Here is a 19,107-nt window from a genome sequence, read left to right as displayed (position 1 = left end):
TGTGAAGGTTAAGTGTTGTAAATGTGGGGTGACATATGGTGTGGTAGAAGTTAGTAGTGATTTATTATTTTTTTTAAATCATGGTAGTACAGAATTGGGCAGATCATGAGTGATCGTACATTCCAGCACAGTATGTGGCGGCATGCACTTAAACGATTGTTTGCGGACCGCCAAGATATTACAGAAGAAGAAGAAGCGGCTACTGCTGCTTCTGCTTCTGCTCATTATTTTGTAGGGAGATAAAGAAGAACATCAAGACGAAGCTGCTTTATGAGTGGGATGCACTGTTGAGCGCTACATCCCAAGGGGTTTGTGCTGATTGTATGGTGATTGTGACAGCCGGTTAAATGGCGCACCTTGAGAAGGCAAGAACAAGATGTATGTCAGGAGAAGTGCAGTATTATCATGTATGAGCTTTTGTACCAAATACATTACGTTGTTACAGGTGTCAAGCTTATGGGCATGTGGCAGCAGTGTGTAGGAGGGAGGTTCCTAGGTGTGAGAAGTGTGCAGAAGGGCATGAGACAATGGAATGTGTAGCATTGGGGAAAGTAGTGGAATGTGTTAATTGTAGGGGTGCCCATGGGGTTGGGGATCAGAAATGTCCCGTGCGAGAGAGACAGGTTGAGGTTTCCAGGGTTAGAGTAGTGCAGAAGTTGTCATATGCTGAGGCAGTGAAGAAAGTAGAGGAAGATGGGTCAAGGGGGAGGGATTCTGAGAGGAGTGGTGTGAGCAGTAGATCTGTCCCAGTACAGAGGGATAGGCCATCAAGTGATATGTGTTTCAGTAAGATTGGATTTTTAGCATTTATAGTTATGGTTATCAATTGTATTGCAGGGATGGAATGTAAGTCGCAGAACATTTAAGTTGTGGTGGCAGTTGCAGAGAGGTATTTGGGTGTACGAGATTTGACATCAAGAGTTACAGGGTGTGTTAAGTGGTGATGTCCCATCCTTGCCTTGGGGCGGCAGGTAGCCTAGTGGTTAGAGTGTTGGGCCAGTAACTGAAAAGTTGCTAGATTGAATCCCAGAGCCGACAAGGTAAAAATCTGGTGTTCTACACCTGAACAAGGCAGTTAACCCACTGTTCCTAGGCTGTATTTGTAAAAAATAATTTGTTCTTAACCGACTTGCCTGGTTAAATTTAAAACAAATTCAATTCAAATTCAGGATGATGAGGTAGGAATAAATGCATTTAATTAGTGGAGTAGGGTGGTGTTAATTTTATTTTATATATAATTTTGAAATCAGTGAGCGTAGTGTTAGAGGGTAGGGTATTTATTTGTTACATTTTATCTATCAAGCGAAGTGTACGGGAGTTGTACTCCAGTCTAGTAGGTGGCGGTAATGCAATAAATTGGATGCCTCATAGAAACCTCATAGAAGACGAAGAAGAACGTCATTTTGTAACACAGGTTCGGGACACAACACCAAGGTACGAAGACCACGTTAGCAGGAAAAACATTTGTAATTTTGTTATTTTCATAGCTACATTAATATATCATGCAAGACGTAACAAAAATAATACGATTATTATGAGACTTGGAGCAGTTTTATGCATCAGAAGTTGATTGTCGTAGCCTGTTTAGCATGCTAGCTAGCTACTGTAACGTTAGCTATCACAAAGTGGAGGTCACGGTGGGACGTTTGCAGGTCCTGCTAGTTCTGTGCCAGGGGAAATGTGTTTGGCTTTTAGCTAGATATTTGACGATTTCTCCTTATACACCTTTGAACATTAGGCCCGTGAAAGGTTACAATTTCAGTGCTATGCATCCTTATCTAACTAACACTTTATACACCTTTTGAACATTAGGCCCTTGAAATGTTACAATTTCAGTGCTATGAATCCTTATCTAACTAACACTTTATACACCTTTGAACATTAGGCCCTTGAAATGTTACAATTTCAGTGCTATGCATCCTTATCTAACTAACACCTCTGATTAGCTAGATAAGTTGGTTAAAGTATTGAGTTGACAATGACAACAGTATTCTTTGTTCAGTGGCGACGGAAAAAGTCGCCTGACACATAAGAAATAGGTACGCTTCCTTGGCATGGATTTTATGATGGACGTTGATGCCATTCATGTAACTGCGCCTAATGTTTTTGTGTTGTATTTGGGTCGTGTCACATTGCCATTGGGTTTTGTAATGTTGTTGCTTGAGGTTTTGTAATGGGGATGGAACTGAAGCCTGCCCTGGATGTTGACCAATGTATTTAATTGTATTGTGGCTACATTTGAAATGATTTGAACTATCAACTTGTGCACTTGGCTGCATCCTGTCCCGCAAACAGTTATCAGGATGCTGTCCTTGTCCCGGTTGGCTTTGGTCTGTGCTGCGGCTCGGGGACCAGTTGCTGTCTGTCAAGGCAGAGTGACTTCCATCACACGATTCAACAGCACAACTGCTGAGGTATCCTTCCACAAGCTGTGTAAAGTGCAAACTTGACAGTTCCAGACTATTGGTAGCAAATATTCTGTATTGTATTTAGACTATTAGGCCTAACGTTTTGCAATCTCTTTAGGCACCACCAAAGAAGACAACATTTGGACCCCTGGCTGACCAGGATAGAATTTTCACCAACCTGTATGGCCGACATGACTGGAGGTGCCGTTACAAACTGTTCTCTATACACAATAACACTCTACACAATGTCAGAATTGCTGGCCTTTGGGGTATGAGAGCTTGGACCAGCATTCTTCATCGGTACAATTATATAAAATTCCATGCATATAACTTAATCATACAGTAATATGCTAATGTAATAGTATTCTTTGGAATTAGGTGTCATATTATTACTCTCTCCCTATGTCGTTCCAGGCTAAAGGGAGCTCAAAGTCGTGGTGACTGGTACAAGACCAAGGAGATCCTGCTGAAGGGAGTGGACTGGATCCTCAACGAGATCAAAGTTTCAGGGCTGCGGGGGAGAGGTGGAGCAGGGTTCCCCACCGGCATGAAGTGGGGCTTCATGAACAAGCCCAGTGATGGCAGGTCAGTGGTACTGCCTGTGATGCTCCGTTGTGACGTTTCCCCTAGGTACTGATCTAGGATCAGCTTTCCCTCCCCAATACTAACCTTAACCATTAGTGGGGTGAATGCTAAGCTTGCCCAAAATCAGAATCCAGGGGCAACTTTACCCTAAACCCCCATTTGACACTGTGCCAACTTTGACCTGAGAAAGGAATCTAAAACTCCTATCCCCCCTTCATCTGATCCTTAGACCAAAGTACCTGGTGGTGAATGCTGATGAAGGAGAGCCTGGCACCTGTAAGGACAGGGAGATCATGCGTAACGACCCCCACAAGCTGGTGGAGGGCTGCCTGGTGGCCGGGAGGGCCATGGGAGCCCGCGCTGCCTATATTTACATCAGGGGAGAGTTCTACAATGAGTCCTCCAACCTGCAGGTGAGAGCGTGGACTGCATGAAAAGGGAAAACAAGTTCATAACTACAATGGTTTAGAGCAGGGGTGTCAAACTCATTCCACGGAGGGCCTAGTGTCTGCAGGTTTTTGGTTTTTCCTTTCAATAAAGCCCTAGACAACCAGGTGTGGGGAGTTCCTAACTAATTAGTGATGTTAATTCATCAATCAAGTACAAGGGAGGAGCGAAAACCCGCAGACACTCGCCCCCCCGTGTAATGAGTTTGACACCTGTGGTTTAGAGGTTGATCTCTAGACAGTTAAGAGTCCTACTCATTGTAGGACTCTTCTTAGATGTGGCACACTTTTTCACCTTGTCCAATGTTCCTAGTACGTTCAACACATATATGGTTCCTTTTATAAGGTAATTGATTTTGAATGACTTTCGTTGACGTCTTCTTTGATCTTGGCCATCTTGACCCGGCACAGCCAGAAGAGGACTGGCCACCCCTCATAGCCTGGTTCCTCTCTAGGTTTCTTCCTAGGTTCTGGACTTTCTAGGGAGTTTTTCCTAGCCACCGTGCTTCTACACCTGCATTGCTTGCGGTTTGGAGTTTTAGGCTGGGTTTCTGTACAGCACTTTGAGATATCAGCTGATGTAAGAATACATTTTGATTTGATGCCGGTTTTGACCTCAGGTGGCCATCAACGAGGCCTATGCAGCTGGTCTGATTGGGAAGAACTCCTGCGGCTCTGGCTACGACTTTGACGTGTTTGTGATGCGTGGGGCTGGTGCCTACATCTGTGGAGAGGAGACGGCACTCATCGAGTCCCTTGAGGGCAAGCAGGGGAAGCCCCGCCTGAAGCCCCCATTCCCTGCTGACGTTGGTGAGTTTCTGAGGTGGAGAGGAAGATGGAGTCCACCAGAATATGGAACTAATCATAGCATGGCAATGATATGTTTTTGATGATGATAATAGGTCAATTTACAGGTTCAACAGAACACCTTCTACATCAATACCAGTAACATCCAAATATCCTTTAACTTTTCTTCTAAAAGTTTAGTTCTAAACTGGTTGACCATTTTGTTCCCTCCAAGGTGTGTTTGGTTGCCCAACAACTGTCGCCAACGTGGAAACGGTAGCTGTGGCGCCCACTATTTGTCGCCGTGGCGGCACGTGGTTCCTAGGCTTTGGCAGAGAGAGGAATTCAGGCACAAAGCTCTTCAACATCTCAGGTCATGTCAACACCCCCTGCACAGTGGAGGAGGAGATGTCTGTTCCTCTCAAGGACCTCATCGAGAGACACGCAGGTACGTCCTTACCGTACACCACGTGAGCATTTAAAACTGAGCTGCATCTCTCTTCCCAATGTATAATAACCACCTCACTCACCATTGTTGCTACAGTTAGCAAACATGTCAGTTCAAAGATATCCAATATATGTACTGTATGTTGTCTTAAATTAGTAATAAAGCAATCCAGAGGATTTTAAGATTATCAGGTGCTTTTGTATCAAAGCCCTGAATCAGGTTTCCTAGGAAACACTAATGCCACAACAAACCTTTCTCAGTATTAAGGTATAGTATATATATATATTGTACTTGCTCATTAACACACACATGTGCAGCCTCAATTCAACTGACCAAAGTGAATCTCTCTCTCTCTCTCTCTCTCTCTCTCTCTCTCTCTCTCTCTCCCAGGTGGTGTGCGCGGTGGCTGGGACAATCTGTTGTGTGTGATCCCTGGAGGCTCTTCCACACCCCTCATCCCCCGTTCAGTGTGTGACACCGTGCTGATGGACTTTGACGGCCTGGTCCAGGCTCAGACTGGCCTCGGCACTGCCGCTCTCATCGTCATGGACAAATCTGTAAACTCTCATCCACACTGGTTTCCCAGACAGTGTTCAAGCCTAGTCCTGGAATAAGAAACACTTTCAATAGAAAATCTCCATTGAAAATGATATTTTGGACAGGTCTAGGGTTAATCTGTGTCTGGGAAACCGGCCCTGTATGTATAAGTAACAGTATAACACTGATGAGAAAGTGGTTCTTACATCTAGGATAATTGAAATTTGATCGGACACATTGAGATATGTTGTTGAGAGATGTACTCTCATTGCAGACTGACGTCATCAGAGCCATCGCCCGCTTGATTGAGTTCTACAAACACGAGAGCTGTGGCCAGTGCACCCCCTGCAGGGAGGGTAAGGAAGGCTACTTAACTATTTTGATCCAAACGTTGTGCCTTTTAAAGACTGCTACAAGTCTGTTTGTCTCTCTCTTTCTACCCTATTCCCATATTTATCTTACTTATTCTCTCCATCTCTCTTGTCCTCTGTGAAGGAGTGGACTGGATGAACAAGATGATGTGGCGCTTTGTGAAGGGTGATGCGCGGGCGGCTGAGATCGACATGATCTGGGAAATCAGCAAGCAGATTGAGGGGCACACCATCTGTGCCCTGGGTGATGGAGCCGCGTGGCCCGTACAGGTAAATACAGGAGATACTGTATACAAAGTGCATTCATAAAATATTCAGACGCCTTATTCTAAAATAAATTAAATGGTTTCCCCCCCTCAATCTACACACAATACCCCATAATGAAAGCAATAACAGGTTTTGAAATTTTTGCGAATGTATAATAATAAAATAAAAAATGAAATTACATTTACATAAGTATTCAGACCCTTTACTCAGTACTTTGTTGAAGCACCTTTGGCAGCGATTACAGACTCAAGTCTTCTTGGGTATGACACTACAAGCTTGGCACACCTGTATTTGGGGAGTTTCTCCTAATCTCTGCAGATCCTCTCAAGCTCTGTCAGGTTGGATGGGGAGCATTGCTGCACAGCTATTTTCAGGTCTCTCCAGAGATGTTTGATCGGGTTCAAGTCCGGGCTCTGGCTGTGCCACTCAAGGACATTCAGAGACTTGTCCCGAAGCCACTCCTGCGTTGTCTGGGTTAGAGGTTGACCGATTATGATTTTTCAACACCGATACCGATTGTTGGAGGACCAAAAAAGCCGATACCGATTAATCGGCCTTTAAAAAAATATATATATATAATTTCAATTTATTTATTTGTAATAATGACAATTACAACAATACTGAATGAACACTTATTTTAACTTAATATTATACATCAATAATATCAATTTAGCCTCAAATAAATAATGAAACATGTTCAATTTGGTTTAAATAATGCAAAAACAAAGTGTTGGAGAAGAAAGTAAAAGTGCAATATGTGCCATGTAAAAAAGCACTTAAACGTTAGTTTAAGTTCCTTGCTCAGAACATGAGAACATATGAAAGCTGGTGGTTCCGTTTAACATGAGTCTTTAATATTCTCAGGTAAGAAGTTTTAGGTTGTAGTTATTATAGGACTATTTCTCTATATACGATTTGTATTTCATATACCTTTGACTATTGGATGTTCTTATAGGCACTTTAGTATTGCCAGTGTAACAGTATAGCTTCCGTCCCTCTCCTCGCTCCTACCTGGGCTCGAACCAGGAATACATCGCAACAGCCACCCTCGAAGCAGCGTTACCCATGCAGCGGAAGGGGAACAACCACTCCAAGTCTCAGAGCGAGTGATGTTTGAAACGCTATTAGCGCGCACCCCGCTAACTAGTTAGCCATTTCACATCGGTTACACCAGCCTAATCTCGGGAGTTGATAGGCTTGAAGTCATAAACAGCGCAATGCTTGAAGAATTGCGAAGAGCTGCTGGCAAACGCACGAAAGTGCTGTTTGAATGAATGCTTACGAGCATGCTGCTGCCTACCATCGTTCAGTCAGACTGCACTATCAAATATCAACTCATAGACTTAATTATAACATAATAACACACAGAAATACGAGCCTTTGGTCATTAATATGGTAGAATCCGGAAACTATCATTTCGAAAACAAAACGTTTATTCTTTCAGTGAAATACGGAACCGTTCCGTATTTTATCTAACGGGTGGCATCCCTAAGTCTAAATATTGCTGTTACATTGCACAACCTTCAATGTTATGTCATAATTATGTACAATTCTGGCAAATTAATTACGGCCTTTGTTAGGAATAAATGGACTTCACACAGTTCGCAATGAGCCAGGCGGCCCAAACTGCTGCATATACCCTGACTGCTTGCACGGAACGCAAGAGAAGTGACACAATTTCCCTAGTTATAAGAAATTCATGTTAGCAGGCAATATTTAAAAAAATATATATACACTGCTCAAAAAAATAAAAGGAACACTAAAATAACACATCCTAGATCTGAATGAAATATTCTTCTTAAATACTTTTTTCTTTACATAGTTGAATGTGCTGACTACAAAATCACACAAAAATTATCAATGGAAATCAAATTTATCAACCCATGGAGGTCTGGATTTGGAGTCACACTCAAAATTAAAGTGGAAAACCACACTACAGGCTGATCCAACTTTGATGTAATGTCCTTAAAACAAGTCAAAATGAGGCTCAGTAGTGTGTGTGGCCTCCACGTGCCTGTATGACCTCCCTACAATGCCTGGGCATGCTCCTGATGAGGTGGCGGATGGTCTCCTGAGGGATCTCCTCCCAGACCTGGACTAAGCATCCGCCAACTCCTGGACAGTCTGTGGTGCAACGTGGCGTTGGTGGATGGACGAGACATGATGTCCCAGATGTGCTTAATTGGATTCAGGTCTGGGAACGGGCGGGCCAGTCCATAGCATCAATGCCTTCCTCTTGCAGGAACTGCTGACACACTCCAGCCACATGAGGTCTAGCATTGTCTTGCATTAGAAAGAACCCAGGGCCAACCGCACCAGCATATGGTCTCACAAGGGGTCTGAGGATCTCATCTCGGTATCTAATGGCAGTCAGGCTACCTCTGGCGAGCACATGGAGGGCTGTGCGGTCCCCCAAAGAAATGCCACCCCACACCATGACTGACCCACCGCCAAACCGGTCATGCTGGAGGATGTTGCAGGCAGCAGAACGTTCTCCACGGCGTCGTCTGTCACGTGCGTGTGAACCTGCTTTCATCTGTGAAGAGCACAGGGCCCAGTGGCGAATTTGCCAATCTTGGTGTTCTCTGGCAAATGCCAAACGTCCTGCACAGTGTTGGGCTGTAAGCACAACCCCCACCTGTGGACATCGGGCCCTCATACCACACCCTCATGGAGTCTGTTTCTGACCGTTTGAGCAGACACATGCACATTTGTGGCCTGCTGGAGGTCATTTTGCAGGGCTCTGACAGTGCTCCTCTAATCCTCCTTGCACAAAGGCGGAGGTAGCGGTCCTGCTGCTGGGTTGTTGGCCTCCTCCACGTCTCCTGATGTACTGGCCTGTCTCCTGGTAGCGCCTCCATGCTCTGGACACTACGCTACAGACACAGCAAACCTTCTTGCCACAGCTCGCATTGATGTGCCATCCTGGATGAGCTGCACTACCTGAGCCACTTGTGTGGGTTGTTGACTCCGTCTCATGCTACCACTAGAGTGAAAGCACCGCCAGCATTCAAAAGTGACCAAAACATCAGCCAGGAAGCATAGGAACTGAGTGGTCTGTGGTCACCACCTGCAGAACCACTCCTTTATTGGGGGTGTCTTGCTAATTGCCTATAATTTCCACCTTTTGTCTATTCCATTTGCACAACAGCATGTGAAATTTATTGTCAATCAGTGTTGCTTCCTAAGTGGACAGTTTGATTTCACAGAAGTGTGATTGACTTGGAGTTACATTGTGTTGTTTAAGTGTTCCCTTTATTTTTTTGAGCAGTGTATATATCTATATATAACTAAATATGCAGGTTTCAAAATATATACTTGTGTATTGATTTTAAAGAAAGGCATTGATGTTTATGGTTGGGTACATTGGTGCAACGACAGTGCTTTTTTCGCAAATGCGCTTGTTAATTCATCACCCGTTTATCGAAGTAGGCTGTGATTCGATGAGAAATGAACAGGCACCACATCGATTATATGCAACGCAGGACACGCTAGATAAACTAGTAATATCATCAACCATGTGTAGTTAACTAGTGATTATGTTAAGATTGATTGTTTTTTATAAGATAAGTTTAATGCTAGTTAGCAACTTACCTTGGCTTCTTGCTGCCCTCGCGTAACAGGTAGTCAGCCTGCCATGCAGGCTCCTCGTTGAGTGCAATGTAAGGCAAGTGGTTAGAGCGTTGGACTAGTAACCGGAAGGTTGCAAAAATGAATCCCCGAGCTGACAAGGTAAAAATCTGTCGTTCTGCCCCTGAACAAGGCAGTTAACCCACCGTTTCTAGGCCGTCATTGAAAATAAGAATGTGTTCTTAAAAATCTGTCGAGGCAGAACGTTCCTAGGCCGTCATTGAAAATAAGAATGTGTTCTTAACTGACTTGCCTAGTTAAATAAAGATTAAATAAAGGTGTATTTATAAAAAATAAATAAAAAAATTAAATAAAAACGGCAAATCGGCGCCCAAAAATACCGATTTCCGATTGTTATGAAAACTTGAAATCGGCCACGATTAATCGGAATGGCCGATTTTAATCGGGGCCGATTTCAAGTTTTCATAACAATCCCTACAGTGAAGTATGGTGGTGGCAGCATCATGCTATGGGGATGTTTTTCAACGGCAGGGACTGGGAGACTAGTCAGGTTGGACGGAAAGATGAACGGAGTAAAGTACAGAGACATACTTGACGAAAACAGGACCTCAGACTGGGGCAAAGGTTCACCTTCCAACAGGACAACGACCCTAAGCACATAGCCCAGACTAGAGGTCGACCGATTAATCGGAATGGCAGATTAACCTCTCTAGGGTACATGAGATGGTAGCGTTCCACCTCTTCAACAGCCAGTGAAACTGCAGGGTGCCAAATTCAAAACAACAGAAATCCCATAATTAAAATTCCTCAAACATTCATGTATTTTACACCATTTTAAAGATACACTTGTTGTAAATCCAGCCACAGTGTCCGATTTCAAAAAGGCTTTACGACGAAAGCATACCAAACGATTATGTTAGGTGAGTGCCTATTCACAGAATAACACAGCCATTTTTCCAGCCAAAGAGAGGAGTCAAAAAGCAGAAATAGAGAAAATTAATCACTAACCTTTGCTGATCTTCATCAGATGACAATCCTAGGACTTCATGTTACACAATACATGTATGTTTTGTTCGGTAAAGTTCATATTTAAATGCAAAAATCTGAGTTTACATTGGCGCCTTACGTTCAGAAGTTCCAAAACATCCTTTGATTTTGCAGAGAGCCACATCAATTTACAGGAATACTCATAATAAACATTGCTAAAAGATACAACTGTTATGCATGGCATTTTAGATGCACTTCTCCTTAATGCAACCGCTGTGTCAGATTTCAAAAAAGCTTAACGGATAAAGCAAACCATGCAATAATCTGAGTCGGCGCTCAGGTCCCAATCAAGACACAAATATATCCGCCATATTGTGCAGTCAACATGTCAGAAATAACATTATAAACATTCACTTACCTTTGATGATCTTCATCAGAATGCACTCCCAGGAATCCCAGTTCAACAATAAATGTTTGTTTTGTTTGATAATGTCCATCATTTATGTCCAAATTCTTCCTTGTTGTTCTAGCGTTCAGTACACTTTCCAGCGTTCAGTACACTTTCCAAACTCACGACGCGCGGGCAAGTCCAGCGGAAAGTACGGACGGAAAGTAAAAAAAGTTATATTACAGTCCGTAAAAACATGACAAACGAAGTATTGAATCAATCTTTAGGATGTTTTCAACATTATTGAAGAATTATGTTCCAACCGGAGAATTCCTTTGTCTTCAGAAAAGCAAATGGAACGGGAGCGAACTCTCATGTGAACGCGCATGGTCAGCTCATGGCTGCTGGCAGACCTCTGACTCATTCCCCTCTCATTCGCCCCCACTTCACAGTAGAAGCATCAGACAAGGTTCTAAAGACTGTTGACATCTAGTGGAAGCCTTAGGAAGTGCAACATTACCAATATCCCACTGTATCTTCAATAGGAGCTGAGTTGAAAATCGATCAACCTCAGATTTCCCATATGAGTTCTATTATACTAACAGACATCATTCAAACAGTTTTAGAAACTTCAGAGTGTTTTCTATCCAAATCTACTAATAATATATTTTCATAAATCCACTCTACAATTTTTTTTTATCTTCGCTTATATTTAGCCAATATTGATCAGAGTTACCTTGTCCTATGGATATCTACACAGTTATAAAATTGGCAAGGTGGTGTAAGCCTACACGAAACACAGACCTTATTTTAAGTAAATCTAAAAAATATCCTATAGAATAAATGAAGGAACCGCTTTTCAGATTTTGCTAGAAGGTGTCATTGGGAATTATGACTCGCACTCTGGTCGTCAATTCTTACCATGCCCATTATTAAAATAGGATTTCCTGCATATAGAAATGACAGTTTTTGTTTTCAACATTCATCACAGGTAACTTAAACTCTATTTTTTTTCTCTATTTTTATTCAAACAGTTGAGAGTATTTGTCTCCTAAGCAGACTCTTCAGTATCATTGTCACTTCAGAGCTGTGTGTGTGTGTGTGTGTGGTGGTGTATTTATGTATTATATTAAGTTAAAATAAGTGTTCATTGTTTCATTCAGTATTGTTTGCAATTGTCATTATTACAAAAATGTGTGTGTATGAGATATATATATAAATAAAACATTTTTTTATATATATATATATATATATATATATATATATATAAATATATATAAATAAATAAATAAATCGGCCGATTTAATCGGTATGCGCTTTTTTGTCCTTCCAATTATCGGTATCGGCGTTGAAAAATCATAATCGGTCGACCTCTAGTAGGGATGGTGCCAGGTTTCCTCCAGATGTGACGCTTGGCATTCAGACCAAAGAGTTCAATCTTGGTTTCATCAGACCAGAGAATCTTGTTACTCATAGTCTGAGAGGCCTTTAGGTGCCTTTTGGCAAACTCCAAGCGGGATGTCATGTGCCTTTTACTGACGAGTGGCTTCTGTCTGGCCACTTTACCATTAGGCCTGATTTAGTGGAGTGCTGCAGAGATGGTTGTACTTCTGAAAGTTTCTCCCATCTCCACAGAGGAACACTGGAGCTCTGTCAGCGTGACCATCGGTTTCTTGGTCACCACCCTGACCAAGGCCCTTCTCCACCTTTTGCTCTGTTTGGCACGGTGGCCAGCACTAGGAAGAGTTTGGTTGTTCCAAACGTCTTCCATTTAAGAATGATGGAGATCACTCTACTTTTGGGGACCTTCAATGCTGCAGAAATGTTTTGGTACCCTTCCCCAGATATGTGCCTCGACACAATCGTGTCTCGGAGCTCTACGTACAATTTCTTCGACCTCATGGTTTTTTAATTTAATCATTTTTCGAATAAGGCTGTAACGTAACAATGTGTAAAAAGTCAAGGGGTCTGAATCATTTCCGAATGCACTGTGCATACACTCACTGAGGCTCAACTTGTTATGCCTGATTCACATTCAAGTGACAAGCTAAGCTATACTGGGCTGGCCTGGTTACACAATAATCCCTCATAGTGAAAATATCCAAGCCAGCACAGTATGGTTCGGGTCAGTCCTATAGAGTGAGCCATTAGTGTGTATTGGTGGTAAGTAATACAGGTTTCTATGGACTGTGCCTGCATCTGTCCATAGAGACTGCTATTTAAACAGACTGTATTTGATTTGGAAATAGTGTAGTCAGCTGACTTTCCCTTTTCTTAACTCACTCTCTCCTACTCTTCTTTCTCTCTATAGGGATTAATCAGACACTTCAGGCCTATCATGGAGACTCGAATTGCAGAGTTCCAGCAGAAGGACCAAGCCAGAGCTTAAATCACTCCTTCGTACCCTTCATTCACAAATTATTTAAATAAGAATGCATTTTTTTTTTGCCTTTGTCTGAAGTCACCAATAAAGCTGTATGTAACTAAATAGTTAAACAATTTAACAGTTGTGCTGTATACAGTATATGTATTGTTCATTTAAGACTTACAAAATTCAATCATGGAATTGCTATTTGTTTCTTCATTTTGATGAATCAGTGTTTGTCTCTCCTGTCGTTTAACAGAAGGAACATTGTTGTGGAACATGGTACATGCAATTGCAGCTGTTCATAATACAAATGAACTACTGTATGAATATCAGTATCCTGCAATTGCTTTATGAGGTCATTTTAAATTTCTCACAGCAGAAATAGATGAATCCAGTCCACCATGTCAGAGTGAAATAGACCAAGAACAGTCTGGCATGTGATCTGACTGAATTAGGACAAGCCCCCCCCCCCCCCCCCCCCCACAAAAACAATTTTATTTATATAATTTTTGATTGGGCTCTTCAGATAGTATATAAATGTTTCATAAGCCTATATATAATTATTTTATTTTTTTACAGAAAATGTGTTTTAAAAATGCAACATGTTCTCTCAGCCTCATGGCAAATGTGTAAAATAGCATGAGTTTAGCTATAAAACTGCAAATGTTTCTTTTCCCCGTTAACTTTGCTGGCCCCGCGAAATGGAGCTACGCCACTGTTAGGACCGCATGGTCTATTAAGCACATACAATGCCACATTATGATTCATAATACCCATAAAACATAGCAGTCAAACAGGGAAATGGTTCCAATAGTTTGTTTCCACCATACATTTTTTAGAAACGCTTAAAATAAGGGTTGTATTTTCTGTAGGCTTACCCTGACGTGACATTTTGATAATCGTGTAAATCGGTTGGGCAAGGTGAAATAAATATATTCGGCTTTGCTCTGATTCGAAAATGCTATTTAGCAGTAGAAGTAGACTTCGTACAAGACTACAAATCCCTGCATACTCCGGTAGTCGTTTTCTAGCTACCTTGATCCAAAACAAAAGATATATTGAATATTTTAATTTACTGTTCCATATTAACTAATGTCTTATTTATCTATTTAGTCTTGTACAGAATACTTTCCTAGTAGCAGTCAGATATTTATAGTGTTCCATGAATACTAGGCTAGGTTTTGTTGCAAAGAAACTATATTGCTAGCTACCTACAGTACCAATCAAAAGTTTGGACAGACCTACTCAGTCCAGGGTTTTTCTTTATGTTTACTATTTTCTACAGTGTGGAATAATAGTGAAGACATCAAAACTATGAAATTACACATATGACATGTTGTAACCACAAAAGTCTTGAATCAAAATATATTTGAGATTCTTCAAAGTAGCCACCCTTGATGACAGCTTTGCGCACACTTTGGCATTCTCTTAACCAGCTTCATGAGGTAGTCACCTGGAATGCATTTCAATTAACAGGTTTGCCTTGTTAAAAGTTAATTTGTGGAATTTCTTTCCTTAATGCGTTTGAACCAATCAGTTGTTTTGTGACAAGGTAGGGGTGGTATACAGAAGATGGCCCTATTTGGTAAAAGAACAAGTCCATATTATGGCAAGAACAGCTCAAATAAGCAAAGAGAATTGACAGTCCATCATTACTTTAAGACTTGAAGGTCAGTCAATGTGTAAAATTTCAAGAACTTTTAAAGTTTCTTCAAGTGCAGTTGCAAAAACCAAGCGCTATGATGAAACTGGGTCTTATGAGGACCGCCACAGGAAAGGAAGACCCAGAGTTACCTCTGCTGCAAAGGATAATATTTTTGCAGGAATCTCCTTGCGAATGATTTTGCCGAAGATTGTATCTCCGCTGGGCTGGGCAGCCTGCTTTTGCTATCTCGGATTGCAGCCCAAATAAATGCTTCAAAGAGATCAAGTAACAGACATCTCAACATCAACTGTTTAGAGGAGACAGTGAATCAGTCCTTTGTGGTTGAATTGCTGTGAAGAAACCACTACTAAAGGACACCAATAAGAAGAAAATACTTGCTTGGGCAAAGAAATATGAGCAATGCACATTGGACCGGTGGAAATCAAATCACATTTTATTGGTCACATACACATGGTTAGCAGATGTTATTGCGAGTGTAGAGAAATGCTTATGCTTCTAGAGCTGACAGTGCAGATAATATCTAACAATTCCACAACAAAACCAAATATCTAACAAATTCCATAACAAAACTAAATACACACAATCTAGTAAAGAAATGGGATAAGAATATATATATTATATTTATATTTAAGTCATTTAGCAGACGCTCTTATCCAGAGCGACTTACAAATTGGAAAGTTCATACATATTCATCCTGGTCCCCCCGTGGGGAATGAACCCACCACCCTGGCGTTGCAAGCGCCATGCTCTACCAACTGAGCCACACGGGACCTATAAAATATATGGATGAGCAGTGACAGAACGGCAAGATGCAATAGATAGTAAGGAATAGATAGTGAAGGATACAGTATATGAGTAATGCGAGATATGTAAACATTCTTAAAGTGTCATTATTAAAGTGACTAATATTCCATTTATTAAAGTGGCCAATGATATCAAGTCTGTGTAGGTAGGTAGTCGCCTCTCTGTGCTAGTGGTGGCTGTTTAACAATCTGATGGCCTTGAGATAGAAGCTGTTTTTCAATCTCTCTGTCCCAGTCTTGATGCACCTGTACTGACCTCGCCTTCTGGATGGAAACTGGGTGAACAGGTAGTGGCTCAGGTGGTTATTGTCCTTGATGATCTTTTTTGCCTTCCTGTGACATCGGGTGTTGTAGGTATGGAGGGCGGGTAGTTTGCCCCCGGTGATGCATTGTGGAGACCACACCACCCTCTGGAGAGCCCTGCGGTTGTGGGCGGTGCAGTTGCCGTATCAGGCGGTGATGCAGCTCGACAGGATGCTCTCAATTGTGTAAAAGGTAGTGAAGGTTTTTGGTGGCAAGCCACATTTTTTCAGCCTCCTGAGGTTGAAGAGGTGCTGTTGTGCCTTCTTCACCACACTGTCTGTGTGTGTGGACCATTTCAGTTTGTCAGTGATATGTACACGAGGAACTTAAAACTTTCCACTTTCTCCATTGCTGTCCCGTCGATGTGGATAGGGGGGTGCTGCCTCTGCTGTTTCCTGAAGTCCACGATCATCTCTTTTGTTTTGCTGTCATTGAGTGAGAGTTTTTTTTCCTGACACCACACTTCGAGGGCCCTCACCTCCTCCCTGTAGGCTGTCTCGTCATTGTTGGTAATCAAGCCTACCACTGTAGTGTCGTTTGCAACCTTGAGGATTGAGTTGGAGGCGTGGCCACGCAGTCGTGGGTGAACAGGGAGTACAGGAGAGGGCTGAGAATGCACCCTTGTGTTGAGGATCAGGGTAGTGGAGATGTTGTTTCCTACATTCACCACCTGGGGGCAGCCCATCAGGAAGTCCAGGACCCAGTTGCACAGAGCAGGGTTGAGACCCACGGCCTTGAGCTTAGTGATGAGCTTGGAGGGTACTATGGTGTTGAATGCTGAGCTATAGTCCATGAACAGCATTCTAATGTAGGTATTCCTCTTGTCCAGATGGGATAGGGTAGTGTGCAGTGTGATGGCGATTGCATCGTCTGTGGACCTGTAAGTAAGCAAATTGAAGTGGGTCTAGGGTGACAGGTAGGGTGTAGGTGATATGGTCCTTGACTAGTCTCTCAAAGCATTTCATGATGACAGAAGTGAGTGTCATTTAGTTCAGTTACCTTAGCTTTCTTGGGAGCAGGAACAATGGTGGCCAGCTTTTTTAATATATTTTTTTAACCTTTATTTAACCAGGTAGGCTAGTTGAGAACAAGTTCTCATTAGCAACTGCGACCTGGCCAAGATAAAGCATAGCAATTTGACACATACAACAACACAGAGTTACACATGGAATAAACAAAACATACAGTCAATAATACAGTAGAAAAAAAGAAGGAAAAAAAGTCTATATACAGTGCAAATTAGGTAAGATAAGGGAGTTAAGGAAATAAATAGGCCATGGTGGCCAAGTAATTACAATATAGCAATTAAACACTGGAATGGTAGATGTGCAGAAGATGAATGTGCAAGTAGAGATACTGGGGTGCAAAGGAGCAAGATAAATAAATAAATAATTACATTATGGGAATGAGGTAGATAGATTGGCTGTTTACAGATGGGCTATGTACAGGTGCAGTGATCTGTGAGCTGCTCTGAAAGCTGGTGCTTAAAGCTAGTGAAGGAGATATGAGTCTCCAGCTTCAGTGATTTTTGCAGTTCGTTCCAGTCATTGGCAGCAGAGAACTGGAAGGAAAGGCGACCAAAGGAGGAATTGGCTTTGGGGGTGACCAGTGAGATATACCTGTTGGAGCGCGTGCTACGAGTTGGTGCTGCTATGGTGACCAATGAGCTGAGACAAGGCGGGGCTTTACCTAGCAGAGACTTGTAGATAACCTGTAGCCAGTGGGTTTGGTGACGAGTATGAAGCGAGGGCCATCCAACGAGAGCGTACAGGTCGAAGTTGTGGGTAGTGTATGGGGCTTTGGTGACAAAACGGATGGCATTGTGATAGACTGCATCCAATTTGTTGAGTAGAGTGTTGGAGGCTATTTTATAAATCGGCGAAGTCGAGGATCGGTAGGGTGGTCAGTTTTACGAGGGTATGTTTGGCAGCATGAGTGAAGGATGCGTTGTTGCGATATAGGAAGTTGATTCTAAATTTATGTTTGGATTGGAGATGCTTAATGTGAGTCTGGAAGGAGAGTTTACAGTCTAACCAGACACCTAGAAATGTGTAGTTGTCCACGTATTCTAAGTCAGAGCCGTCCAGAGTAGTGATGCTGGACGGGCGGGCAGGTGCGTGCAGTGATCGATTGAATAGCATGCATTTAGTTTTACTTGCATTTAAGAGCAGTTGGAGGCCACGGAAGGAGAGTTGTATGGCATTGAAGCTCATCTGGAGGTTAGTTAACACAGTGTCCAACGAGGGGCCAGAAGTATACAGAATGGTGTCTTCTGCGTAGAGGTGGATCAGAGAATCACCAGCATCAAGAGCGACATCATTGATGTATACAGAGAAGAGAGTCGGCCCGAGAATTGAACCCTGTGGCACCCCCATAGAGACTGCCAGAGGTCCGGACAACAGACCCTCCGATTTGACACACAACTCTATCAGAGAACTAGTTGGTGAACTAGGCGAGGCAATCATTTGGGAAACCAAGGCTGTCGAGTCTGCCAAGAAGAATGTGGTGACTGACAGAGTCGAAAGCCTTGGCCAGGTCGATGAATACGGCTGCACAGTATTGTCTCTTATCGATGGTGGTTATGATGTCGTTTAGGACCTTGAGTGTGGCTGAGGTGCACCCATGACCAGCTCTGAAGCCGGATTGCATAGAGGAGAAGTTACGGTGGGATTCGAAATGGTCGGTAATCTGTTTGTTAACTTGGCTTTCGAAGACCTTAAAAGACAGGGTAGCATAGATAGGTCTGTAGCAGTTTGGGTCTAGAGTGTCACCCCCTTTGAAGAGGGGGATGACCGCGGCAGCTTTCCAATCTTTGGGAATCTCAGACGATACGAAAGAGAGGTTGAACAGGCTAGTAATAGGGGTTGCAACAATTTCGGCAGATAATTTTATGAAGAGAGGGTTTAGATTGTCTAGCCCGGCTGATTTGTAGGGGTCCAGATTTTGCAGCTCTTTCAGAACATCAGCTATCTGGATTTGGGTGAAGGAGAAATGGTGGGGGCTTTGGCGGGTTGCTGTGGAGGGTGCCGGGCAGTTGACCGGGGTAGGGGTAGCCAGGTGGAAAGCATGGCCAGTCGTAGAGAAATGCTTATTGAAATTCTCAATTATAGTGGATTTATCGGTGGTAACAGTGTTTCCTAGCCTCAGAGCCAT

General features: G+C 42.6%; 1 protein-coding gene across 2 annotated transcripts; it reads left to right on the top strand.

Annotated features, from left to right (window-relative positions):
• Positions 1-1,342: 1,342 nt before the first annotated feature.
• ndufv1 (NADH:ubiquinone oxidoreductase core subunit V1) lies at positions 1,343-13,380 on the top strand. Of its 2 annotated transcripts, none has more exons than XM_023976294.2 (11): positions 1,343-1,434; positions 2,296-2,414; positions 2,527-2,609; positions 2,823-2,993; positions 3,223-3,406; positions 4,060-4,249; positions 4,461-4,673; positions 5,064-5,230; positions 5,485-5,566; positions 5,706-5,851; positions 13,126-13,380. In XM_023976294.2, exons 2-11 carry the CDS (start codon positions 2,304-2,306, stop codon positions 13,201-13,203), a joined length of 1,425 nt encoding a protein of 474 aa, XP_023832062.1. In that variant the 5' UTR covers positions 1,343-1,434; positions 2,296-2,303; the 3' UTR covers positions 13,204-13,380. The 2 variants fall into 2 exon arrangements, with proteins under 2 accessions (XP_023832062.1, XP_023832063.1); XM_023976295.2 differs by lacking the exon at positions 1,343-1,434 and adding an exon at positions 2,003-2,039.
• The last annotated feature ends 5,727 nt before the right edge of the window (positions 13,381-19,107 follow it).

Source organism: Salvelinus sp. IW2-2015, linkage group LG31 (genome assembly GCF_002910315.2).
Source record: "Salvelinus sp. IW2-2015 linkage group LG31, ASM291031v2, whole genome shotgun sequence".
Classification (NCBI taxonomy): Eukaryota; Metazoa; Chordata; class Actinopteri; order Salmoniformes; family Salmonidae; genus Salvelinus; species Salvelinus sp. IW2-2015.
Note: the sequence above shows the minus strand (reverse complement) of the source record. Positions and strands in the feature narration are given on the sequence as shown.